At 37.8% G+C, this 23252-nt stretch overlaps 2 protein-coding genes across 2 annotated transcripts in view; one reads left to right on the top strand and one right to left on the bottom strand.

Moving 5' to 3' along the window:
- ACSBG1 (acyl-CoA synthetase bubblegum family member 1) overlaps positions 1–10412 on the top strand; it is a 30311-nt gene extending 19899 nt beyond the window's left edge. Inside the window, exons 9-14 of the mRNA XM_009330103.1 lie at positions 126–307; positions 1372–1605; positions 2172–2389; positions 5901–6040; positions 7071–7317; positions 8027–10412. Of these exons, the coding sequence (XP_009328378.1) occupies positions 126–307; positions 1372–1605; positions 2172–2389; positions 5901–6040; positions 7071–7317; positions 8027–8103 (1098 nt within the window). The 3' untranslated portion in view covers positions 8104–10412. The remainder of the gene's footprint in view (positions 1–125; positions 308–1371; positions 1606–2171; positions 2390–5900; positions 6041–7070; positions 7318–8026) is intronic.
- A 287-nt stretch (positions 10413–10699) lies between these two features.
- IDH3A (isocitrate dehydrogenase 3 (NAD+) alpha) overlaps positions 10700–23252 on the bottom strand; it is a 20318-nt gene continuing 7765 nt past the window's right edge. Inside the window, exons 2-12 of the mRNA XM_009330102.1 lie at positions 23082–23249; positions 21234–21296; positions 19317–19400; positions 17828–17942; positions 17058–17245; positions 16668–16801; positions 15880–15982; positions 15737–15801; positions 13506–13590; positions 12858–13010; positions 10700–10937 (exon numbers count right to left, since the gene is read on the bottom strand). Of these exons, the coding sequence (XP_009328377.1) occupies positions 10854–10937; positions 12858–13010; positions 13506–13590; positions 15737–15801; positions 15880–15982; positions 16668–16801; positions 17058–17245; positions 17828–17942; positions 19317–19400; positions 21234–21296; positions 23082–23249 (1242 nt within the window). The 3' untranslated portion in view covers positions 10700–10853. The remainder of the gene's footprint in view (positions 10938–12857; positions 13011–13505; positions 13591–15736; positions 15802–15879; positions 15983–16667; positions 16802–17057; positions 17246–17827; positions 17943–19316; positions 19401–21233; positions 21297–23081; positions 23250–23252) is intronic.

Genomic DNA, 23252 nt, shown 5'->3' with positions numbered 1-23252 from the left:
ATAGTCTATATGTTTAGTGATGTTCTACATGTTAGCATTGCAAGATGCAGACTGCATCATCAAACCTCTTTATCACTGCTGTGGACGTTTTGCAATGTTTTGAAATGATTTAATGATTTTAACAGGGCAGCTTGATCAACACACTAAAAGAAGTACAGCCAACATCTCACATGGGAGTTCCCCGAGTATGGGAGAAAATCATGGAGAAATTAAAGGATGCTTCTGCTCAGTCAGGATTTATGAAGAGGAAAATCCTGTCATGGGCTATGTCACTTAGCTTAGAGAGAAACCTAAACTGCTCAAGCAGGTATGTATTACAATGAGTGAGATTTCTGTCAAGCTGAAAGTAGCTATCTGCTTGTAATAAACTATGAAGCATCAGTGAGACTCTAAGTGTAAATGGGTAAAATTTGGCCTGGCAACACAGCAAATATAATGCAATAGGGAGGGTGTAGTTATCAATTACAGCAGGCTGACCTTAAACACAGGTGACTGTTAAAAGTCTCCCTCCATCCTCCCTGAGACCATACTCCTGCTAACACGTCCCTCAACTGTACATCTTCCGTGAATTAACAGGTTAGTTTTCAGCTGGGAGAGTTCCCTGATGCAGTGCACCATGTGACTGTGCAAGTGCTAGTTACTGGTCTAAGGAAAGGGCATGAATTTGGAGGAGGTGTATGAGAGGGGGGAAATTTTGGGGGACAGCCCAGACAGACTGGCTCATACAGTTTGGGGTATGCACCATGTGAGTAAGAACATCTCATTTCCGCACAGAAACTCGGGGAAACCCCCTGCGAATTGTCTGAGATCTAAATACCTTATCTCTGTTCTGAATAACATTGGTGTTTTTCTCCATAAAAGATAAAGAATGTTGTATAAATTCAAATAGTAACTTAATTCCCAGTTCTGTTCCAAAGTTCTTTAAAGCATGACACAATTAAGTGTGAAATTGCTTACAGAAAATGGTATTCCAAAAGATCGTGCAGTGATACTGCTTTGCTTGTCTGGTCATTCAGCTTCTCAGATAGGTCCTGCAAATTTCAGATCTCAGTGATACAGGTTCTCAGAGACACATTTAACTCATAAAGACTCAGGAATACAAGAGCTCTGTTTTATACAATACATTTTTATAGATTCTTTATGTATTTTCAGTATTCAGACACCTCAAGAGCTGGAGTTCACTAGCAATGGAAGACACTGAATAAATGAAAAAAGGACAAATAAATAACCTGTTCTTACTGATGTAACTTCTGTCAACACCCAAAACCAAATGGCAAACATATCTCTAAACAAAATTTGTTTCTGATTTTGCTTTGGAAATTTAGGTTGCTCTGACTTACTGTCTCCTTCTCTTGTGTGTTTTGTACTCAGCAGTGATTTAAAGCAGTTCTGGACAAGGTTAGCAGACTACTTAGTGCTTGCAAAAATACGCTATGCACTGGGTTTTTCTTCCTGTCAGAAGCACTTTTCTGGTGCTGCTCCTCTCAATACAGAAACACTGTATTTCTTCTTGGGTCTGAACATCACCCTGTATGAGGCCTATGGGATGAGTGAGACCACAGGCCCACATTGCCTATCTGGGCCCTATGTTTACAGGCAGCACAGGTAACTTTACTTTTTTTGGTAAAAATATGGTATGTTTCATTATATCTATGAGAAGAGTATTTAGTAAGTTTAGCAAAGATCTTATCACTTATTTTCTCTCAATGCGTTGCCACTCTATTGTGACTTTGGGAGGCAAAATAACTTCCAGGTCAGAAGGTGAACACACTGCCTCCATAGCATGCCGGGGCAAGAGCACTGAAAGTGATCTACAGCATTATATGCAGAACACGGTTACTAAATCTGACTAGCCCTGGCCCAGGATAGGATAGCTTTCAAATGCAGGACCTCAGATACAAAAGTAGTTTTACGCCTGAAGATACAGAAGGGGGGAAAAAAAACAAACGGGAAGCACAGGGCAAGATAGAGAGCCGAAAAGTGCTTAGGTACCCTAACATATCTGCCCTAGTGAATTAATATTCCATAGCTTTCAAACAGTTACAGCAGGGTGTTATTTACAGTCACTAATATTTTGATAGGTTCAGGGATTTGGTGTGTTAGATGTATTATCAGTATTATATTTAATATTTCTGTGCTCCTTGTGTTTTTTTTGTGCCCTTCTCCAATAGCTGTGGTAAACCAGTACCTGGCTGCAGAGTGAAATTGGTGGATGAAGATACAGAAGGCAATGGAGAAATCTGTTTCTGGGGAAGGACTGTTTTCATGGGTTATTTAAATATGGAAGACAAAACAAAAGAAGCCTTTGATGAGGATGGGTGGCTGCATTCTGGAGATTTAGGAAAACTAGACAAAGATGGCTTTCTCTATGTCACTGGAAGAATTAAAGGTAATAAGCAAAATCTTGCTCCGTGTTTACGATAACTGTTCAGCACTGTTCAGTCACGTGTCAGATGTGGCCCATCTAATTAAGTGTCTTTCCTCTCATGGCAGCAGCGTTGACCTAATAGGAAGGTAGAATAAACTTTCTTATGAGAAAACCATGGTGTGCCCTGTTCAGGAAAGGTTTCCCTCTGGTCTGTAATAGGTGGACATGATTCAATTCCTGCAATGAGGCTTTTTATCTCCCAGACCTTTATTCAGTATTAATTACAATTAGTAATATAAAATAATAATGCAGGTTTAATGTGTCATCTTCAATTCTAATGATCCATTAGGCTGTCCAGTCTGCCTTTGAATCTTGCTAAATTGTCTTAATTGCACATTAGAATGTTTAGACAGTGATGAGAGACAACCCTCTCTTATATAAAAGTTGTTGCTGTAGGTCAGAGCTAAGTTCCTCTGATGCCTTAGGTGATGTGTTTGCAGAGACTAGTATTGAAGCTTGAGAGCAGAAGGGAAAGTTAAAGCTAAAGCAATAAAGCTAGGTATTATTACAGTACATAGCTTGAAGTCTCACATGAGTAAGACTGGTCACTTGCTTACTTGGAACCTTTTTGTCATGATATATATTCAGACAGTGGGATTGGTCCCAGTCGAGACATAACTGAAGAAGATTTAAAAATCGAGTAACTATCATCTTAGAATATATGATGAATCACTAGGGAGATAACATGGATGAGTGAATTTGTCATAGGGTGACATAGTGTCCTGTTAGGAATCAGGACTTAAGTAAATACTATTAATAGCCTGCACCAAATGTAGCTATCTTGATTTTAACTTGCTTTCTTGTCTGATTCATTTTCCTTTAGCATAGCAGTTAGCAACTCCTAGTCTCATTTCTGTCATAACATTTGTGTTTCACTTACATCTTCCTTGATTGCTCAACTAATAACAATTACTTTAAATTACAGGACAGGTACACTATCTGGGATAAAATAACTCTCTGTCCAGTTTCATTAAAGTTTTAAATCCAAGTCCTAATAAGGTAAAATCTAATAGAAGGTAGTAAAGAAGCTTTTCTTCTAGTGACTGAAACAGGACTTCTATCTTCGGTTCTGTGGGTCTTACGAGTTTTAGGACTCATTAGCTGCAAAGCACAAAGATGTAGCTAGAGAAGTCCATACAGGGGGAGTATTTGTAGAGGTGTGGAAAAAATTACTACAATTATTACAGTTGTCTGGATCAGCTGGGAAAAAGCTGACATCTCAGACAATGAAAAACTAAGTGCCAGAGAGATTGGTAGAGGATCTAAGGCAAAAACAGGGCTACGGCAAAAGGAGGGGAGGGTGACAGGAAAAAATAGACCTAGACAAGTTTGGATCCACAACTAACTTTGGTATGTATCTGTGATTTGACAGAAGTCTCTTATCCTATAAACAGTACTTGTGCTTCCTCAAATGTGTGCAGTGTGTTGGCTAGGGCGAGAAATAACTTTTACAGTTATGAGATCAATGTCTGTTCCATACCAGAAGACTGAGTATAGACTGGAAGTTATTTCACATCATAGTTCTTATGGAGCAGTAGAGATGGTAGGCCCCAAAGCTGTGAATGCTGAAAGGGTGCTGTATTCCCTTGATTGCGTCTAAATTCTTCAAGTTTATCGCTGACAGGGAATCAGGTACCAAACCTGATCCTTAATACATACAATGAGCTGCATTATTACACAAAGGACTGGTATACCATTTGTCTGCATTATTTGTTGAAGCATGTTCAATATCTTTATCAATGATCTGGACGAGGGGATCGAGTGCACCCTCAGTCAGTTTGCAGACGACACCAAGTTGGGCGGCAGTGTTGATCTGCTCGAGGGCAGGAAGGCTCTGCAGAGGGACCTGGACAGGCTGGATCGATGGGTCGAGGCCAACTGTATGAGATTCAACAAGGCCAAGTGCCGGGTCCTGCACTTCGGCCACAACAACCCCATGCAGCGCTACAGGCTTGGGGAAGAGTGGCTGGAAAGCTGCCTGGCGGAAAAGGACCTGGGGGTGTTGGTCAACAGCCGGCTGAACATGGGCCGGCAGTGTGCCCAGGCGGCCAAGAAGGCCAATGGCATCCTGGCCTGTATCAGAAATAGCGTGGCCAGCAGGAGTAGGGAAGTGATCGTGCCCCTGTACTCAGCACTGGTGAGGCCGCACCTCGACTACTGTGTTCAGTTTTGGGCCCCTCACTACAAGAAGGATGTTGAGATGTTGGAGCGTGTCTAGAGAAGGGCAACAAGGCTGGTGAGGTGTCTGGAGAACAAGTCTGATGAGGAGCGGCTGAGGGAGCTGGGGTTGTTTAGCCTGGAGAAAAGGAGGCTGAGGGGAGACCTCATGGCTCTCTACAACTACCTGAAAGGAGGCTGTAGGGAGGTGGGTGTTGGTCTCTTCTCCCAAGTAACTGGCGATAGGACAAGAGGAAATGGCCTCAAGTTGCGCCAGGGGAGGTTTAGATTGGACGTGAGGAAAAATTTCTTTGCTGAAAGAGTGGTTAAACATTGGAACAGGCTGGCCAGGGAAGTGGTTGAGTCACCATCCCTGGAGGTATTTAAAAGACGTGTAGATGCAGTGCTTAGGGACATGGTTTAGTGGGCATGGTGGTGTTGGGTTGACGGTTGGACTCGATGATCTTAGAGGTCTTTTCCAACCTTAATGATTCTATGATTCTATGTTCTGAAATGCTCTGGACTATTATTTGAGGACAGTGAGAAGTCACCAGTGTAATGAAAGCAGAGTTTGAATTTACTTAAATAATACTCAAATTTGTAATAATTCCAATCAATAGATGTATTACACTTCAGAATGAATGCGTTCAAATAAAAATGCCCATTGCTTTATCAGTAGAATAAGGTATGTTTACAAACCTTAAAAATATTAAGATTCCAGTCTGTCATTATATTCCCCTCATGCCAAAAGTAGGGCAGGAATCACTACTTCCACTGCAGGCTTCCTCTCCTAAGATCTTGACTTCCTCCTCGCACTCCTCTCTCCCTTCTGTCCATGTTGCTTTTATGGAGCCTTCCTGCAGTAGTAACTTGTTTTTGTCTGACCCCTCTTGGTGGCTTTAAGAATTAGTTTTAATCATGATGTTGACAATGCACATGCTTTTTGTTGAGATAGCAACAGTAAAATAGAGAGTGAATCCTATGCTGATTTAGAAGGGATGATCGCTCACAGAAAAATTCCAGATTATGCAACGGTGCCTTGAGAATAACTCACCTGTTTCTGGATTATGTAAAAATTACCTGGAGCAAATACATTATACTGAGGGAGAACTGAGACTGGAGCATGTATTTGAAAAATACTAGCATTTTTATTTTGAAGATAATTAATTAATAAGCTTTGTTATCTTTGAAAATACTATCTTAGGAAAAAAATCTCTTATTCTTTATGTCAATAAGAAAAGTGGGTCAATCAAGACATTAACCTGATCTTTGGAATTTATTTTAATTCAACTAATAGCCTTTCTTTTTTGCCTAGATTTGATTATTACAGCTGGAGGTGAAAATGTGCCTCCAATTCCAATTGAAGATGCTGTTAAAAAAGAACTCCCAATTGTTAGTAATGCTATGGTGATTGGAGATAAAAAGAAGTTTTTGTCAATGTTGCTGACCCTAAAGGTACACCAGTTTTAATATCGATTTCAGTGAAATTATAAACCTGCACCTAACAAAACAAGAAGAATTTTGAACTGTTTGTAAAAAGACCCGAAATTAGATAGGAGGACGTTTGTGGGGAAAAAAAATGTATAGCAACTACAGACCAAATCCTGATGGTCTAAACTTCATATGATTAGATGATCTGCTAAACATCTACGTGTTTAGTGCTGTTTCTCCTAGACATATAAGAAGACCTTTTTTTTAATTTAAATGCAAATTTTTAATTAAGAAATGTTGAAAGAGTGAGAAGTCTGTAACGGAGCACAATAATAGCTTTTATTCTTACAGACGAGCAAAGACAACAGATGTTTCTGTTACAGGTAAAAACAGTTTCTAACAAACTTTCCAACAGAAACATTTCTCTACAGTTTGTTCATATAACACCAGAAGGATGACTGTAGAACAAAATAGTTAATAGTTTTGCTGTGGTATACGCTTCAATTGAGAAATCACTTTTTTCTGAAACATTTGCACTTCTTGTTCTGTGTACATACATACACATAGTGAATGACTGTTTAGTTTTTCTCAAGTTGTTTACCTCTACAACTGATACTCCCTATCTACAGATAGAATAGAAATACCAATTTAAGAAGTCTAACTTCAAAGAATGCGTCTATCTCATGCTGTTTACATTATACCACAGTAATTCAATTTATTGATGAGCTAAATGTTCCCCTGTAACAATGGAGTAATTTGGAAAATATGGTAGAAATTCAAGGTCTGTAGATGGACTTTATTGCCTGATTCATTGACACGTTTTAAGTCTGTTCATGTCATCTGCATATAAGCCAAAAATATTTGCATTTGGTAGCCAAGTGGAAAGAAAAGCACTATCACCTGTAGGTGTTTCTGCTTTTTAAGGCTTACAGAATGTTCGGGTGTTGATGCTGAGCCTTCTTGATTCTTACTAGTCGGGGAGGACCTGATCAGAGAAACATTTAATGCCCTGTAAGAGTGAGCATTTGATGATTCACTTCATTTGATATTTTAGAGTGTGCTGGACCCAGATACATCTGATCCCACCGACATTCTCACTGAGCAAGCTAGAGACTTCTGCCAGAAGACTGGTAGTAAAGCCACTAAAGTATCAGAGATTGTAGCTACAAGAGACCAGGCGATCTACCAGGCCATTCAGGAGGGAATCAACAAAGTCAATGTGAACGCTACTAATAGAGTTCATTGTATTCAAAAATGGATAGTCCTGCCAAGAGATTTTTCCATTTCTGGGGGAGAACTAGGTAAGATTTACTGATTTGTACTGAGGTACACACACAGTAAAGAGGCTGCTGATCTAAGAGTATTCAAATAGTTTTGTATGCCAAATTCTGGGTACAGCCACTAGAGGGAAAGGAAAAAACCATTATGCAGCATGTGTTTAAAGAATACAAAAATTGGAGGTTTTGCTGTGTACGTATGTATCAATCTGTGCTAACTTACAAGTACAGCTGTGTAGTTAAATTTAAGATTGCTTTGGGCAATTAAACAATCAATTCTGGTTAATTCCTTGTGCATTACAGTATTAATAACTTCCAGTAATAATACTGAAGATTTCTTGTTTAAAAAAGAGAGAAGCAAGACAGTGAAAGCCTGACAACAGAGCCCCAAGCACATTACCAGGCTCTCTGCATAAACTGGGAACTGTTTAAAAGCTTTCAAAAACATCATCCTTTACTTTTTTTCATTAAAAATAATTAAGTAGTCATTAGTCATCAGTCATCACCCTCTTATCTGCAGCTCCCTTTGAGGTCCTCGTGCTTATGTGGAGGCAACCTTACACCAGCAAGGCAACCACGCTTGCTTCTCACTTCTCACAGGTATCTACACTTACAGAGTGGGAGATGTTCTTTCAAACAGGTTCTTCAATAGAAAAATCTTAGGAACAAAGCTTAAACTGAGTAGGAATTTTTGTTCCCATTTCTGCTATTGTGACTAACTCCCTCTTTTAAGGTCCGACAATGAAGTTAAAACGGCTCACCGTGCTTGAGAAGTACAGAAAAGAAGTAGACTCCTTCTATGAAGAATAAGAAGCCTTTCATCCAAGCACTAAGAAAGATCTGTGAGCTAAAGAAAGTATTTCTTAATCAAAAGCATTAACGAAGATTATGCTTGTTTTTGTCTTGTAGTCTATTGAACTGAACCACTAGTAAACTGCTGTGTCAATTTAGTTGTTCCTGACACTCACCTGATAGTTTGTCCTCTTTTTACAGAAGCATCTACACAGTGTCTGTTTTCTAATACTGTTTTTACTTTATGCCCTAAATGATTAAGATTAAAAACATCCTCTTGTGTTGTATAAAGTGGGTATAACTAATTAATTCCGCTAGACTGAAACAGAAGGAAAACTTTTTTTATACAGTGAGCTTCCCTTTTAATTATTTTTTTGTGTTCTACAGGAGATTGCCTGTAGCTCATGATACATTTTGGTAGATCAGTAGTTAGCAGTACTGCTTAATGAAACTTATACCACTCCAATGATAAAGACAATTATTAAAAAAAAAAAAAATCAAAAGGGCTGGTTTTTTCCCCTCCCAGAGATGAGTTTATTTTTGTTCACTAACACAACATTTCTGAACCTAAAGACACTCCTCTTCCATTTTTACAGTAGCTAGAATTCAGACTTTTGTGAAAGCAGCAGCTCATAATTTCTTAAATTCATGTTGAAATAAGCTATTTCTCGTAAAACCAAATAATCAAACAAGTTGGGGGAATAGCTCCCTAAGATTGAAAGACACAAAGTAGCAAATACAGGAGCTCTCACATTAAAGTGCTATTTAAAACAGAAATTTCTTAAAAATTGTTTACAGCACTTTTTTTAAGCAAAAGTGTTTAGAAGCAATGTTTGTCAGTGTGTTGCAACTCTACCTGCATCTCTCAATATTCACATTGTACTAATTCTGGTAAGTGTGAGCTGCATTTCTTCTTCCCCTTTATAAAAAATAAATCATGTTATGTGAAGGACATACTTGACAGAAAGCTGTCTAAAGGGTTTGCTGTTAGTAAGTCATCTTTGGCAGAGAGTTATAATAGCTAACACAAGCAGGCTAGGCTACAGCCACTGTTCTTGATCAAAAAAATCATGCAGAATAGGGTATTATTGCCATGAAAGTTCCATTACCAGTCTTACACATCTTAGAGACTTAAGATTTGTTGCAAGTACCAACAATCAGCTCAACACATAAGACAGAAGCCTAGGATTATAAAAACAAAACAAGCAATAGCACTTTGAAAAGTTTATTTTTCCCCATTTTGTGCGTAATGGTAATTCAGAAGTTCTTTAACAATATTAATCTAAAGGAAACAAGGAAGCAGCAGCTTGTAAAGCACAGAAAGAAATGTTGCCCTATTCACCAACAGCAGAGTGCATGAGGAATAAAGCTCATTGTCCCTCCTCCTCCATGTTAGACTGTATAAAAAAAGTTGGGATGCTTACTTTATAGAGTGACACTAGAAGAAGTGACCCAAAATTGATTTTACTTCTGAAACAACCAGCCTCAACAGAAAGCAACTAAGTGGAGTAATATCTATTAATAGAATTAAGCTTTAAGAAGCCTGGTTCTGGCATTAGGGATAATCCTGTGCTGTAGTCATGAGTTTTAAAATACACATTTTCTTGTAGGGTGTACTAATGGAAGCATACCTTAAGACATACAGATCAGAATGACTCGTATGACAATCTGTATGCGATGAAGAAGGGAAGGAAAAGAGTTGCTTTTGCACCCATTAAGCTTAGTAAGCAGGGAAAAAATAGTCTCAGATCCCCTTGAATAGGGATGAAATGTATTTCTGGAACATAGGCACCAGAGCCAAACCTTCAATCCGTCTTAATCCATTTAGGACTAGTCCCTTACACTCAGAGTTTCTAGAATAAAAATACTAGTCAATACAGTAAGACACACTGAACAGACTATGCATAAGTACAACACAAAAAGCATTCTAGCAGAAGTCATGAAATATTTAGTGTAAATTTGCAAAGTTAATACTTTCCCCTCACAATATATGGCAGAAGTAATTTTGTATAATTTACTCTCATTAGAACTCTGTTGTAAAGTGTGTTTCAGAGAGGAAAATTTGTAAGAGTTATATTGGTATATAGATTTAAAAAATAATTTTACTTCAACATTAATTCTCCCCCCTTGCTGGTTACTGGTTGTGGGTTTTTCAAAATACACAAATAGATTAAATCTCTAGAATTTTGTATTTCTTTATTCATGCCCTTGGGAGGGCAAGGCTATATTTCATGAATCACCGGAGTATCTAAAGTGTTTTTTTCATTGCTTTTAACATGAAATTGCTATTTTAAGTTATTCTATACCCGTTTCTGTTTATGAAGGTCATCTTGTGCTATTGTTAGGCTGAAAACCTATCTTTTTAAATATCAGTAAGATCAATAAAGTAGGTTTTAACCATTAAGGTGCTTTTACATTTCACTAATTCTGTTACTGGTTTATTTGCATAATTTTTCTTTGTGGAAAGTAAAAACCTCTAGTTGAAATGGAAAATGGTAGACAGTTACAGTGGCAATAAAAGAATTCACTTACATAAAAATGTTCACCAGATAGAAAAAAATAAATAAGACAAAGCACTTAGAAAAGTCCACTGAAAGCAGGCACAAGCATCATTTGTAGCCATCTGGACTAAATTTATTAATGGAGAGGCCCTAACTAAAAAGTTTGCTCTCTTAAAAGACAAGCAAACTATATGGATATCAGGTTACATACAATGTACTTTGTGCGATGTGTCCTTTTGGAGTTACTACAAGCAGCATGAGAAAAGTTTAGTCTGCGTCCCGTACTCTGCGGCAGATCTCCTCTGTGAATTCCGAACACTTGGCGCTACCTCCCAAGTCTTTTGTCAAGACCTAAAAGAAAGAAAAAATAGTATTACTAAATTGTTTTATGGGGCTAGTCTTGTCTCTGAACAGTTCTATATGTTCTTCTTAGATGTATGGATACAAAATAGGGGTGAGAAGGAATACATCAAGTTTGAGTTTTCTGCATCCCCTATAGCCTTCGCCAATAAGGACTACACAGACTGAAGCAGGTAGGGAAAACTTGAGTATGAACATCAAGCATTATGTTACCAGATTGCAACATGATTTTATCTTAACCTCAGGAAGAAAATGCCTTTGGCCACAGCTCTCCAAAGTCTCTTGGCCACGTAATAGTATAATTGTTAAGTATTTAAGTTTTCAATAAGAAATTTGTCCTTTGGAAGTAAAATTCATATATGAAGGCTCAGCGCAAAGGCAACTAATTGAGAGTCATTCAGTAAGGCTTTGGGGTTTTGTTTTGTTTTAAAGGAAACCCACACAGAAAAAGCACACATAGCTCTTAATGCTCCATGTTAACAGTTCTTTAAGTTTGCTTAGTTTAGTTAAGAGATGGAAAAATGCAGAGTTAAAAAACTTTTTCATTAAGTACAACTCCGGTCTGGAAAATCAAATAAAAATTGGACAGCATCACTTATCCAACCTAACTAGATTAAAGCGGTCTAGGAGATAATTTAAAATCATTAGTTTTACCCTTGTATGGCACACACAGAGATCTGAAATGGCTGGGGAGAAGGGAGGAAAGGGAGAAATAGCAAGCATGAGCGGCAATAAGGGTTACTGTTTTAGGGTCTTGTCATTTTAACTGCGTTATGCTTTTTTCAATTTAAAAAGATTCTCTCCATTGTGAGCAAATAATTATAACATTGTAAGTGACTAGTAAACAAGTAGCCATGTCACAAAACTTGCACTATGTTATCTTCCATAGAATTACTGACCTGCAGATCGAGGATTTCATTTCCAGAGCAGTAAATGGGAACTTTACAGGAGCACCTCTTTATTCACTTGTAAGTTTAGGTTTTGTTTTTTTTTTAACTGGCTCCTACGCACAGTTAAGATAGCTGCAAACAGACCACTTATAAAATTATGGCAGCTTTTTGTTTAAGCATGCTTCTTACTTTTAATTACAAAGCAGCTTTTTATGGTCCTGCCCAAGATAATTGAACTGGCATGGCTAACTGCTAATTGCCTTTAACTGAAATCTTCAGGATCTTTCCAGCTATGTTTTGTAAAAGGTGGACGTCAAAGTAGATGAGCGAACTGATAACGTTAAGAGCACAAATTCAAGTCAGGTTTCAGAGCATAAGTCCTCCCAGAATATCCCATTTGAGTCTTGAATCTGGAGACACTTATTGCCAAAAGGAAATCACATACGGTCTTAAGGGAAAATGTAAATACTGGATAAAAACTGTTCTTTGTAGTCCAAAAAGGAGTGAAAGGAGTTAGGAGGAAAAAAGAAAATAATTGACCTGAAAAAATAGGAGCAGAAGTATTACAGTCAGGACTGAAATGCTATAAATGAAGTGGGTGATTAAACCTGTGAAAGGCAAATGAGTGTCCTTCACTTCAGGATCCAGATTTAAATATATATGCTTTGTATGCACTACAAACTTCACAGGTGAAATACCACCAGTTACTTAAACCTCTAATCCCCTTCATGAAAGCCAGACATCCAGTTCTAGCTTTTAGAGTTAACAAAGCTGTGGAAACGTAGAATGAGCATTACTGAAACAAAAGGAACGCTACAGCCTGTCCTTATTACTGAGCCGGGCAGATTTAATACCACCAAAGATAATATAATTACTATCAGAGAAGGACAGCGGCACTGCTTATGCGTCAGGCCGGCACAGGAGGTCATCCACTGTTCTGGTGTTAATGTTCTAAGTTAATTTTTGCTGTGATAAAGTATGATTTTATTTCACTGCATTTATTTGCACACCCTCATATTACCTTTCCATCTTTAATTGTATCAAAGCAAGCTGTCTCAATTTTTGTGGCGTGTTTGTGTAGTCCCATGTGACGCAACATCATTACAGCACTCAGAAGAAGGGCAGTTGGATTTGCCAAGTCTTTCCCTGCAATGTCTGGTGCTGTTCCATGAACCTAGAAATAAAAGCGAACCTATCTGTTATGATGTCAAATATGCTGATTAAAATGTCCTAGGCAATTCAAGTGTATGCAAGCAACCTGAAACATAGTCCTTGTGCACAAGCATGTTAAAACAGGACTTGCTTCACTGTGATACAGTTAGCGGAAAGGAGATAGGAAAGACTAGAACAATTCAGTTCAAAGGCATCAGAAAGGGGGAACTAGGTCACCTAGTATCTCCCAATTGTGCTGCTCAAGTTCTATTTCAGAGGGTATTTATCTTATGAAAAAGGGGGAAAACAAAGTGTCAGTAAAAGGACATGCAAAAAACTATGTGTAATACATACTTTAACTACTCTCTCCGGGTAAAGTTTCAGCATCTTCACAGTAAAAAATAGTTTTACAGATAACTTAGTTAAATGACAGCCACATAGCATGTCATGGAAAAGTTTTAGATTCTCAAGTTGAGACAGTCGTTATTACTACTATACCTTGCATAAGAAGACTTACCGATTCAAAAATCGCAACTCCATTAGCACCAATATTTCCACTTGGTGTTACTCCAAGACCCCCAATCAGTCCAGCACACAAGTCACTGAAAAAAAAAAACCAACAACAAACGAAACAGAAAAACCCACAAGTTTTTCCATATACAGTTGCCTCTTTGCAAGGTATTAAAATATTGTTGTTTCTCATTTCATTGCAACAATAACTTATTTTATATACCCACACCATCCAAGAATAATATTGGGAAAGAATAGATGCTGTTAGCCACTTGTACTCCATTGGAACATTTGAAAATTTGTAGAACTACTTGCAGGAGACAATTTAATAAAGGAAAATTAAAAGGAAATTCCAAATACTAGAATAAAGCCGATTAAGACATAGGCACAACAAAAGGTACTCAAAGCACAGAATACCTGTAGAAGTCTCAAAAACTAGCAAAAATTGTAACGTACAGTTCCCTGTAACTATTCAGAAGCCTTATTTCTTCTGAAGATGCCACAGAACTACTTTTCGTATGTAAAGTCCTTCTAAAAAATGTGGAAGAATTTTGCTCAGGTAGATGAATTACTAATAGTGGAACATGTTCCCAGTGACACCAGACTAGCTTTTCCCCCTCTCTTTACTGAACAGCCCATGTCACAAGTCTGACATTAGCAGATCATCAGACGTAAGCAATTTGCATTTGGTTTCCTCCAACATTAACATGGGGAAGGACAAACCCAACTGTACCTATAATCATAATACTGTACCCTCAAAGCTGAACATACTGATAAACAAGGCTCTTAAAACTTATATTTTAGCATACTGTTTTATTGTCTACAACTTAGCTAATCAAGGACTAACAAGCAGAAAAGTTTGGATGACCTTGCAGAACAATATTTTAAGTTTAAGCTAAAATAAACACATTAGCTTTAGTTGTATAGAGTCTGGGGAAAAAATGGATAGAGTCTACATTTGTCACTTTAGGTATTTAATGCTTCAAGATAAGAGATCTCCTTCTGTACCTATTCAGGCCAAGAGACCTGTTTGGCATTATGTTCATGCTTTAAAAAAGCACTGTGGGCGAGACCTTCCCCAGTGACAAAAGTGCCCTTCTTCAAGAACAGACTCAAATTTATTGAAAATTTTTAGAACTATGAAATTCTTTACAGAATTTCTATGAGAACTTTAAAATCAGTGATACTGAACTAGGTACAGTGAGTTGAAAGAGTACTGATGATAGGACTCATCTGATTTGATCTCTCTTAGTTAACAGCATAAGAGCTGCTGTGAGGGCCCTGTGGACTCCTCTACCAATTCTTAAAGCAAGAAGCATTAGTTGGAGTCTGATTTTTCTTAGCGGTGACAGACAGCCTTATCAGAGAGAGTGCAATTTTAAGAGAAGCTCAACAAGCATTTCTTCTTATACGTAAGTTACCTTTACATTTATTATCTGTACAAAAACAGGAGATGGATTCTAAGATGTAAACCATCGTTGAACTTTTAAACAAATTCTGATTCAGGCTATTTTCTCAACCTCTCCTTAGAGGTGCAAGGAGAAGCAATGTTATGTTATACACTTAAAAGTTCAGATTAAGATACTTAATTTTACACGCAGTATTTAACTGAATTTACCTAAACGTTTTACAGAATGAAAAATGTGTGCTGATGGATTTTGCCTTCAATACATCAAGTACCTCTAGTATTGATGTTACTCAAATATGAAATTTAATTTGAAGATAAGGAAAAAATACATAAAACAAGAGCTGGTAGGATACTAAGAGGCCACACATTTCATTCTGCGGTGACCACGCAGAATCATTTAACTGTACGGCTAGCTTGCTGTAAACATCATGGCCCCACAGTCATCTTACACAATCTATTTTAGTGATTAAGATTAGAAAGTTTTTCCGCAGTATCTAAGTAAGTGTTCTTTATTACAATTTAAGCCATTAAATTCTTCACACATCGGGAGAAATTTCTCTTCTGCCCCATCTGAACAATATTTCTCCATAAGCAGAAACTTTTTTAAAAATAAGAAGCCCATTCTCATCATATAGCCCCTCCCAACAATATATTAATAATTGAAATGCAATAATACCATCCTTTCTTCCCACTTAAGAGTCTGATTTATAAATTTTTAAACTCTGGATGCATAAGATCATCACCTGTCTGGCTAGCATATAACCTGAATAACTGTCTGGAAAGTAACAGTATTTTACATGTTGGGTTAGTTTAAATCAAAATATCCATACCTGAGGATGTCACCATACAAGTTTGGCATAACAAGCACATCAAATTGTGATGGATCCTGAACCATCTAGAAAGAAGTATATTTTCATTAAGGTTAAGAATTTAAACTGAAAAATAACCACAAGTAAAACATAAAAATACTCACATTCAGACACACAGTATCCAGATACATTTCATTAAATTTAATATCTTTACAGTTTTCTGCTGCCTCCCTGCATTTTCTCAAGAAAAGCCCATCGGACATTCTCCTGCAATTAAATAAGCAAGAGAATATTGCAGTTATTGCAAGTAAGCAATACTGAAGATAAAGAAAACTGCATGCAATAGAGGATTAAATAAAAATATTAGAGTGCAGAAACTTAATTTGTGACTAATTATCCCTTATGTTAAATACAAATAATATTTTAAATATATTACAGTCAGAGAAGTTATGCCTTTTAAATTTCCTCTTAAAATATTTTTGTATCAGTAGTTTAACAGGCATGCATTAATTCTCAGAATTACCCGTATTCATTCACTAAAGGCTTACTGAGTTTGTAAAGGTGGTGTCCCATAATATCACACGTGTTATGACTCAGTTCAGTACCAAGTGGCTTGGAAACTGTAAAAGACACTAACCATTTTCATCCTCAGTTTTTAAATTAATTTTCCTAGTTTTAAGACTATTTTAAAAATAAGAGCTTTGCAAGGAAAGTCACAGGATTACTACAAACTTACTAATAAAAACATTAGTACGTAATTATTACAGCCCTATGAATACTGGGTCAGTATTGCCCCTTTTACTTAGGAGGCATTTACTTTACTTATTGCCCATTTTACTTACTCCTCCTGGCATCAACACAAGTTATACATTTGAGGAAGATTTAAAAAGTTGTTTATAATTAAATGCATATTACTATTTGTTGTTCTTCTTAAAAAGAAGTGTCAACATACATAATATTTGCCTTGTGCACAGCAGTAACGTGGCTTCTCTGATTATTTCTGGCATACTCAAAAGCAAATTCGGCAATACGCTTGCTGGCTTCTTCTGTGATAAGCTTGATACTTTGCACAACACCTTCAACAATCTGAAAGACAGTAGTTGTGTTGATAGTAAAAGTGTAAGCTCATTTTTCGAGTCACTAGTATGAATGTTTGGAATAAAGTAGTAGAATTCTGAGTGAGGCAGTCTCGACAATGCATTTCACAATAAAATAACTTTTTTATGGGTAGCAAACTTAAAAAACACCATCCAACCTCTTAGTACTAGGCCAGCGAGATGGGCAAAGTTATCATTCATGAAACACATGAATTGCCAGAAACACAATGCTTTCAGCAACATACCACATGCTCAATTCCACTGTATTCGCCTTCTGTGTTCTCTCGAATTGTGACAATGTTCACATCTGTGTATGGGGTTTTGTACCCTTCAATTGAGACACAGGGACGTACATTTGCATAAAGGTCAAAGGTTTTACGCAGAAGCAGATTCATTGATGGGTGCCCTGCAGCAATTGGGGTCTTTAAAGGCCCTGAAGGAAAAAAAAAAAAAGAAGAAAAAAAAAATACAAGAACGAATGAGAAGATAAACCCCTCCATGAATTTTAGAGGTGAAACTCTAGGTAAAGTGGTACTTTTACAGAGGATCTCCAAATTCCTATTTAAGCCGTATGCTGAAATGCCATGGGAATTCGCTGTGCTATCAAGAAGGTTATACAGTGGTATTAATCAGCTCTTTAAAGGCCAAATTGTGACCCTTACGTGGAATAGGAGTTATTACAAAAGGTTTTCACTGAAAACAACATAAAAAGATACTATTCATTAGGAACATAGTTATCACATACTATTGTATATCAGCTGCATTAGAAATGCATTCTGCATAGAGTCCAAAGGTTGGTATGTAATAATACCTGTCTTTAACATATTTCCTAGAAGATCTATGAAAGTTACGGCTTTGAAATGAAGGGCTGTTTTAAGATTACAGAGGACTACCTGACAGGCTGTCCCCTATAATTAGCCATTTTATTGTGCTACAGATGAAGGACTTTGGCTTTAAATCAGACTCACTATAAAAACAACAGCATTTAGTATCTTTGCATTAACACCTAAAGTACCTTTTAATCCCATTTTGTTTTTATCCATGGATTCTTTGGCATCTGGAGGTATCATCCACTTCCCTCCTGGTCCCTGGATAGCTGTAACATTCCTCTCTTCCCACTGAATAGGAGCCTAAACATATTTACTCTATGTTAACTTAAATATCATGACTTTTGCTTCAAGCTTTAACTTCCCTTTCACAAAAAGATGCATAAGGAATTTTGTCTAGGCTTTCCTAAACAATTTTTCTCTGGTGAGTGAGACTAAGCATGAGGTGTTTGAAATGAAAAATAAACAATTTTTTAAAAATGTAATTAAGTAAGTGAAAATGAAATAGTATGAGCAACGTATCAGCATAAACTTGAATACCACAAGATGCCTCCCTAAGCGTCATATACACAGAAATCATTAGAATTGCAAAATACACACTGCTTCTTCCAAGCTCTTAGAGCTGTTGAGTTGTATACACGAGACACGACATTTGAAAACTGAGTTCATTGAGATGAGTTCATTATCCATACTGCCTGGAAGACAGTACATAACATAGATATGTATCTGTTATCTAACTGAAAATCTGCAAATGTTCCACAACGCTTTCTGAATTTGCATTCACCATGGGAATCTTCTAAGTGGAGACAGGCTGCCACCCATTCATTTCATCAGGAAGGACCATAAAGGAAAGGATACAAGGGCTTTCATGTAAGCAAACAGAACCAATCTAAGCATAACATACTAGAGAATCCCCTTTAAAACAAATCTGATTAAGTACTGCAAACATGCACTCACACACAAACCTAGGTTTTACTCCTCCACACCTCCTGCTTGACTCCCCAGAAACAACCAAAACTTTAATTATATATGAAAACCTTATAATAGAGAACTTCACTTTTTCCAAATCTAAGTCAGGTAGTTGGAATCGAAAGGGAATATGCCTTGGTGCTGTTGCTTATGTGGAACAATTTAACAGGCATCTTTCCTGATGAGCTGTATTTCCTTTCAAGGAAACTGGACAAATTCTGGTGAAGTTCCTCGGATAGGTAGTAAAACAGTTCTTGGATATACTTAGTTTTCGTATCACTTATGTGAATGTTTGGCAGTGCAAGCAGTTTGATTTCTAAGAATAAACCAGTCCTTTCGCACACACTTTCATCTGCACTGGAAGTCATAATGAATAGAAGAACATCCTCTATCAGTTGCTTGGGATTGCTACATCAAGAAGATGATTTCACATGATATATTGAGTGCATATGTCCAAAACTTAAACACAGCATTTGCTCTTGACTCTCTGCTCCTGCCAGCTAACAGTTTCAAACCCTGCCTTAATACTGCAATCCTATCTTTTACTAGCTGAAGCTTCAGACTCTCTCTATTGTCAAGAAGTTTTAATAGCTTAAACATGACTTGATCTTTTGGAAGTTAAAAGAGAAAACATTTTTAATACACCTAGTTAATACTTGTTGTTGTAGTTAAACTTACAACGCTTACAGCAAGACAAATATGACTTACTTTGGCAGCATCAAAGATCTTCATGACAGCAGCAGAAATCTCAGGTCCTATGCCATCTCCTGGGATTAAAGTTACTGTTTGTACCTAGGTAAAGAAATATCAGTAGTACAACAAATGAATGCTTGTTTTCTACGTTGAAAACATTTTTGTGTGTTGTAGGAACCAAGTAACTACTAGAAAAGAAAAGAAAGTTTCAGTTACCAAATATTCACTGTGAAGAATAGCAGCACTGGACAGAAGCGAGAATGACTAGCTAGCTTTCAAAGGGAGTGTGCACACATTTTGAGAGAATTCTTTAAAAATCTGCCTACTATCTATTCCTATTTCAAAACACAGAGGTTTAACCTGAAAGGCAGGTTGGTGCTCAGTACTCCTTGAAATAAATTATCTCAGCATGCTTTCTTCTTGAAATTTGGAGAGGAGATAATATTATTACCTAGTTACGGCTCTGTTACCCGTATGTCTCCAATATTATCAACATGCTGCATAATACTGACACATGCTAGAAAAGATTAGATTTATGAAAAGCTACATTCACCTTAAAAAAAAAAAAATCTCATGCATATCTAAACTTCTCACTTGGCTTCCTAAAAATCTCAGACCCATTTTTAACAATACCAAGTTATTTTCCTCCCATAATGTTCTCAGTCTTGTTTCTTTTATCATCATCAAACAGATGAAACAAATTGCACAGCCCAGGCTCACTGAATAACAGGGGAAGAAAGTACTTTGCTTTGATTAAAAAAAAATAATTATGATCATTATTCTAATTGTATGTGCCCCAGCACTTTTTGTTGTATTTAAAGATTTCCAACAGTTTTGTAAAGGCTCATTATTACCTACAAAAAAGGCAGCTTAGATACAGCATTATTTGCAAAACCCCAATTAGAATCAACTCACAAGATAGATACATTTCCATCCTTCTCCACACAAAATATTCAAAATTTCAATATATATTGACTGATTTTTTAACTAATTTGAGCCAAAGAAATTCACTGTGCACAACAAAAGAAGCAGAACTTCAGATAAAAGAACGCTGCTGTTGAGCAAGCACATAACTGATGGAATGCCTCAAGATTAGTTTTGTGCTGTCTTGCGTTGTTGCTTCACAGCACAGCGGGATTCCACCTGAGCCACCGAATTTCTCATCCAAAACAGTAACGTGGTATAAACAGTACCGGAGGTGCCTCATCTTCTAAATCTTTTTATACTGTATAAGATACGAGCGACCCTTCAGTTTCTTTTCTAGCTGTTCTACCAGCTGTTCTACAAAATTTTAAGTCACAGTTCCTCTTTAAAATTAAGTCCTGCTTAAGGGTGCATGCAGTGGTGCTGAGCCCTGCTTCTGCCTGAGCAGTTTTCAAGGCCGCCTTCACTGAAAAAAAAAAGGCCCGTGGGCACTTCAAACACATACACATAAAGAAGGTAAAAAATCTACAAGGAAATACACAATCAGTGTCTAAAATACTTTAGAGAGGGCCTTGACAAGGCAGAACTTTAGATGCGAGGTAATCTAAAAGCAGCAGTAAAGTAAATCTAGTGCTTAGAGGAAACTCTGCAAAGTAAAGAAAATAGAGAAGGTTCTCAACAATCTTTCTACTTTGCCCAATATTTGCCCATTTCCAGATGACTTTCAGAAGGCTAGCTTATGTCCATATTATGTGAAAAGTCTTCATGCCACTTCTGTCTTTTGCTAGAGCCTTTTGTATTACCACTTATGCTTTAAAATGCAATTGCCAAAGACAGTAATTAATCAATACAAGGCCAGCATGGCATTAAGGGCATACATGTTCACTTATTTAGGCCTTTTTTTTTTTGAGAACATAAAAATAACAAGAGCAATCTTATAAAAGTAAATTTCTGAACGCCTTTCTGGAGAAACTTCTTAAAAGAAAAAAATGGTACTATCATACTCACAGCACTACCAAAACTTCTGGTCACCTGTTTTTGGTTTTTGAAAGCACCTAGCAATCGAGAAACCTGCAAGAATATAAAACAAAAAGATGCTATTTTGCTACATTAATGGAATTTCAAAAAGTTAACAATATTGCAGCAAATCAGCATTTTAAAATCATATTGCTTTACATTTCCTATCTCGAACTAGTATAAAAATCCAAATGAAACAAGAGTAACTAACGCTTTGCCAAGTTGCTCTCTAACATTCTGTGCGCTAGTACCTCATGTGGGTATTCTTAGCACAAGGTAAACCCAGGACAGCTGCACTTCGCAGTGTGCCATACTCTCCTATCTTGCCTGGGGGTGAGGGGAAGTTACTGCACAATAACCTGAGTCCTTACATACCACACATTTGAAATAAAGTTGCAGTAACTCTGACTAAATAGATGATATGCTATGGATTAAGATTCGTGGAAAGCAAAGTGAAAAATCAAACGCTTTCACTAACAGTTGGGCGGACAGTTTCTTTACACGTTTTAGATCCCGTTTCCAAAACTGCTTCGCGTTAGTGTCACTTCTTGCATTCAAACTGCGGTGAATTTTGTTCTTGCACCTTTTACATCTGTAGGTTTTGTACTGTTGCCTTCTGCATGCCTGACAGTTTTTAAAAAGCATAATTGAAATGCACATTAAAGAAAAAATTCACCATAGCAACGAGTCTACACTGCATAGTCAAAGAATTACACTTTCTAACATCAGAATATTCCGAACTGGCATTAAGCTTCAAAACTGGGACGATATCTCAGCTTGAGCTCTTGCCTAGCTGAGCACCACAGACAAAATCCCCAATCGTATCAGTATCGGTAATTGAACCGCCGAAAAATCACAGCCTCCCGATCTTACCCTCCCCTCTAGGATTCTTCATGCCTCTGTGACTTAAGAGTCAGAAGACTTCCGAGTGTAAACAGACTGACACTACTTCAGTTCTACCATACTCACGTATGCAGTCTCTCTGCAGCTATCAGGCTAGATAGGAATGTATTTGACAATTTGTATTCCTCTCCTGTCCGATTTGTGTTTGTTATCTCCTGTCTTTACTGACATGTATGCTGAAACGTAGCTGTGTGGCAAAACGGACAAACTATGCTGGCACTAATAGAAACAACTAGAAACAATATAATTCTCATGTATATTGTAGTGAATACTGTGGGAGAAGTAATTTAAATTCTAGCTTGGATTTATATTTACTTGTAACCCAACATGAGATGTACAAGGTCATTGCAATAGGCAAGCAATGCTTACCATAGCAAGCCATATGTTTGAGGCAATAGCTAGAGCAATAAATGACAAGGTGAATGTGACTACCCAAGTGTAAGTGCCCTCATGGTACAGTTCCTGGATAGAGAGTCACGATTCACATTCCAGAGCGGCCCTGGAAAGGGAGCAGTCTGTCTCGCCAGAAATCATGGGCCTGGCACACGATACTTAAGTTCAACATCTGTAACACTAACAGAGAATCAGGCTAAACAAAACTGATCCGTTCGGACCTTAAAGCCACGTGTCACGATTAACTCTTGACAGTTCTTCCATCTTTTAGCAGATACGTGAAGCGGGGCTTCCTCGATGACTTAGCCTCCAACAGGCCATTATTAAAAGGCGCAAAAGAAATGTCATTTACTCAAGGCAAAAAGCAGCAGCATCTCCGTGACAGCCCCAGGAATAACGGCTGCGTTTCAGGACAGTCCAGCCCCACCGAGTCCCACAGGGCCGGCAGCGGGCCGGAAAGCAGTCGGACAAAACCCAGCCACCGTATCTTTTCCCCAGAAGTCTCCGTAATGCCTGCTATCGCGGGCTCTTTTCAGGACTGACGTTTTTAACCTTCACCGTTCGTAAGCAGCGCACGATCAGCCCCGCACGGGGGGAGCTCCTGCCGGCGCGCGGCTGTAGGCCCACCCCGGGGACCGCCCGTTGCCGCCCGAGGGCTGATCCCCCTCCTCGGCCTGACTGCGGCGAGGCGCCGGGCCGATGCTGTGACCTCTA

Source organism: Pygoscelis adeliae, unplaced genomic scaffold (genome assembly GCF_000699105.1).
Source record: "Pygoscelis adeliae isolate BGI_AS28 unplaced genomic scaffold, ASM69910v1 Scaffold298, whole genome shotgun sequence".
Taxonomy (NCBI): Eukaryota; Metazoa; Chordata; class Aves; order Sphenisciformes; family Spheniscidae; genus Pygoscelis; species Pygoscelis adeliae.
This window is presented reverse-complemented; position numbering and strand designations above follow the sequence as displayed.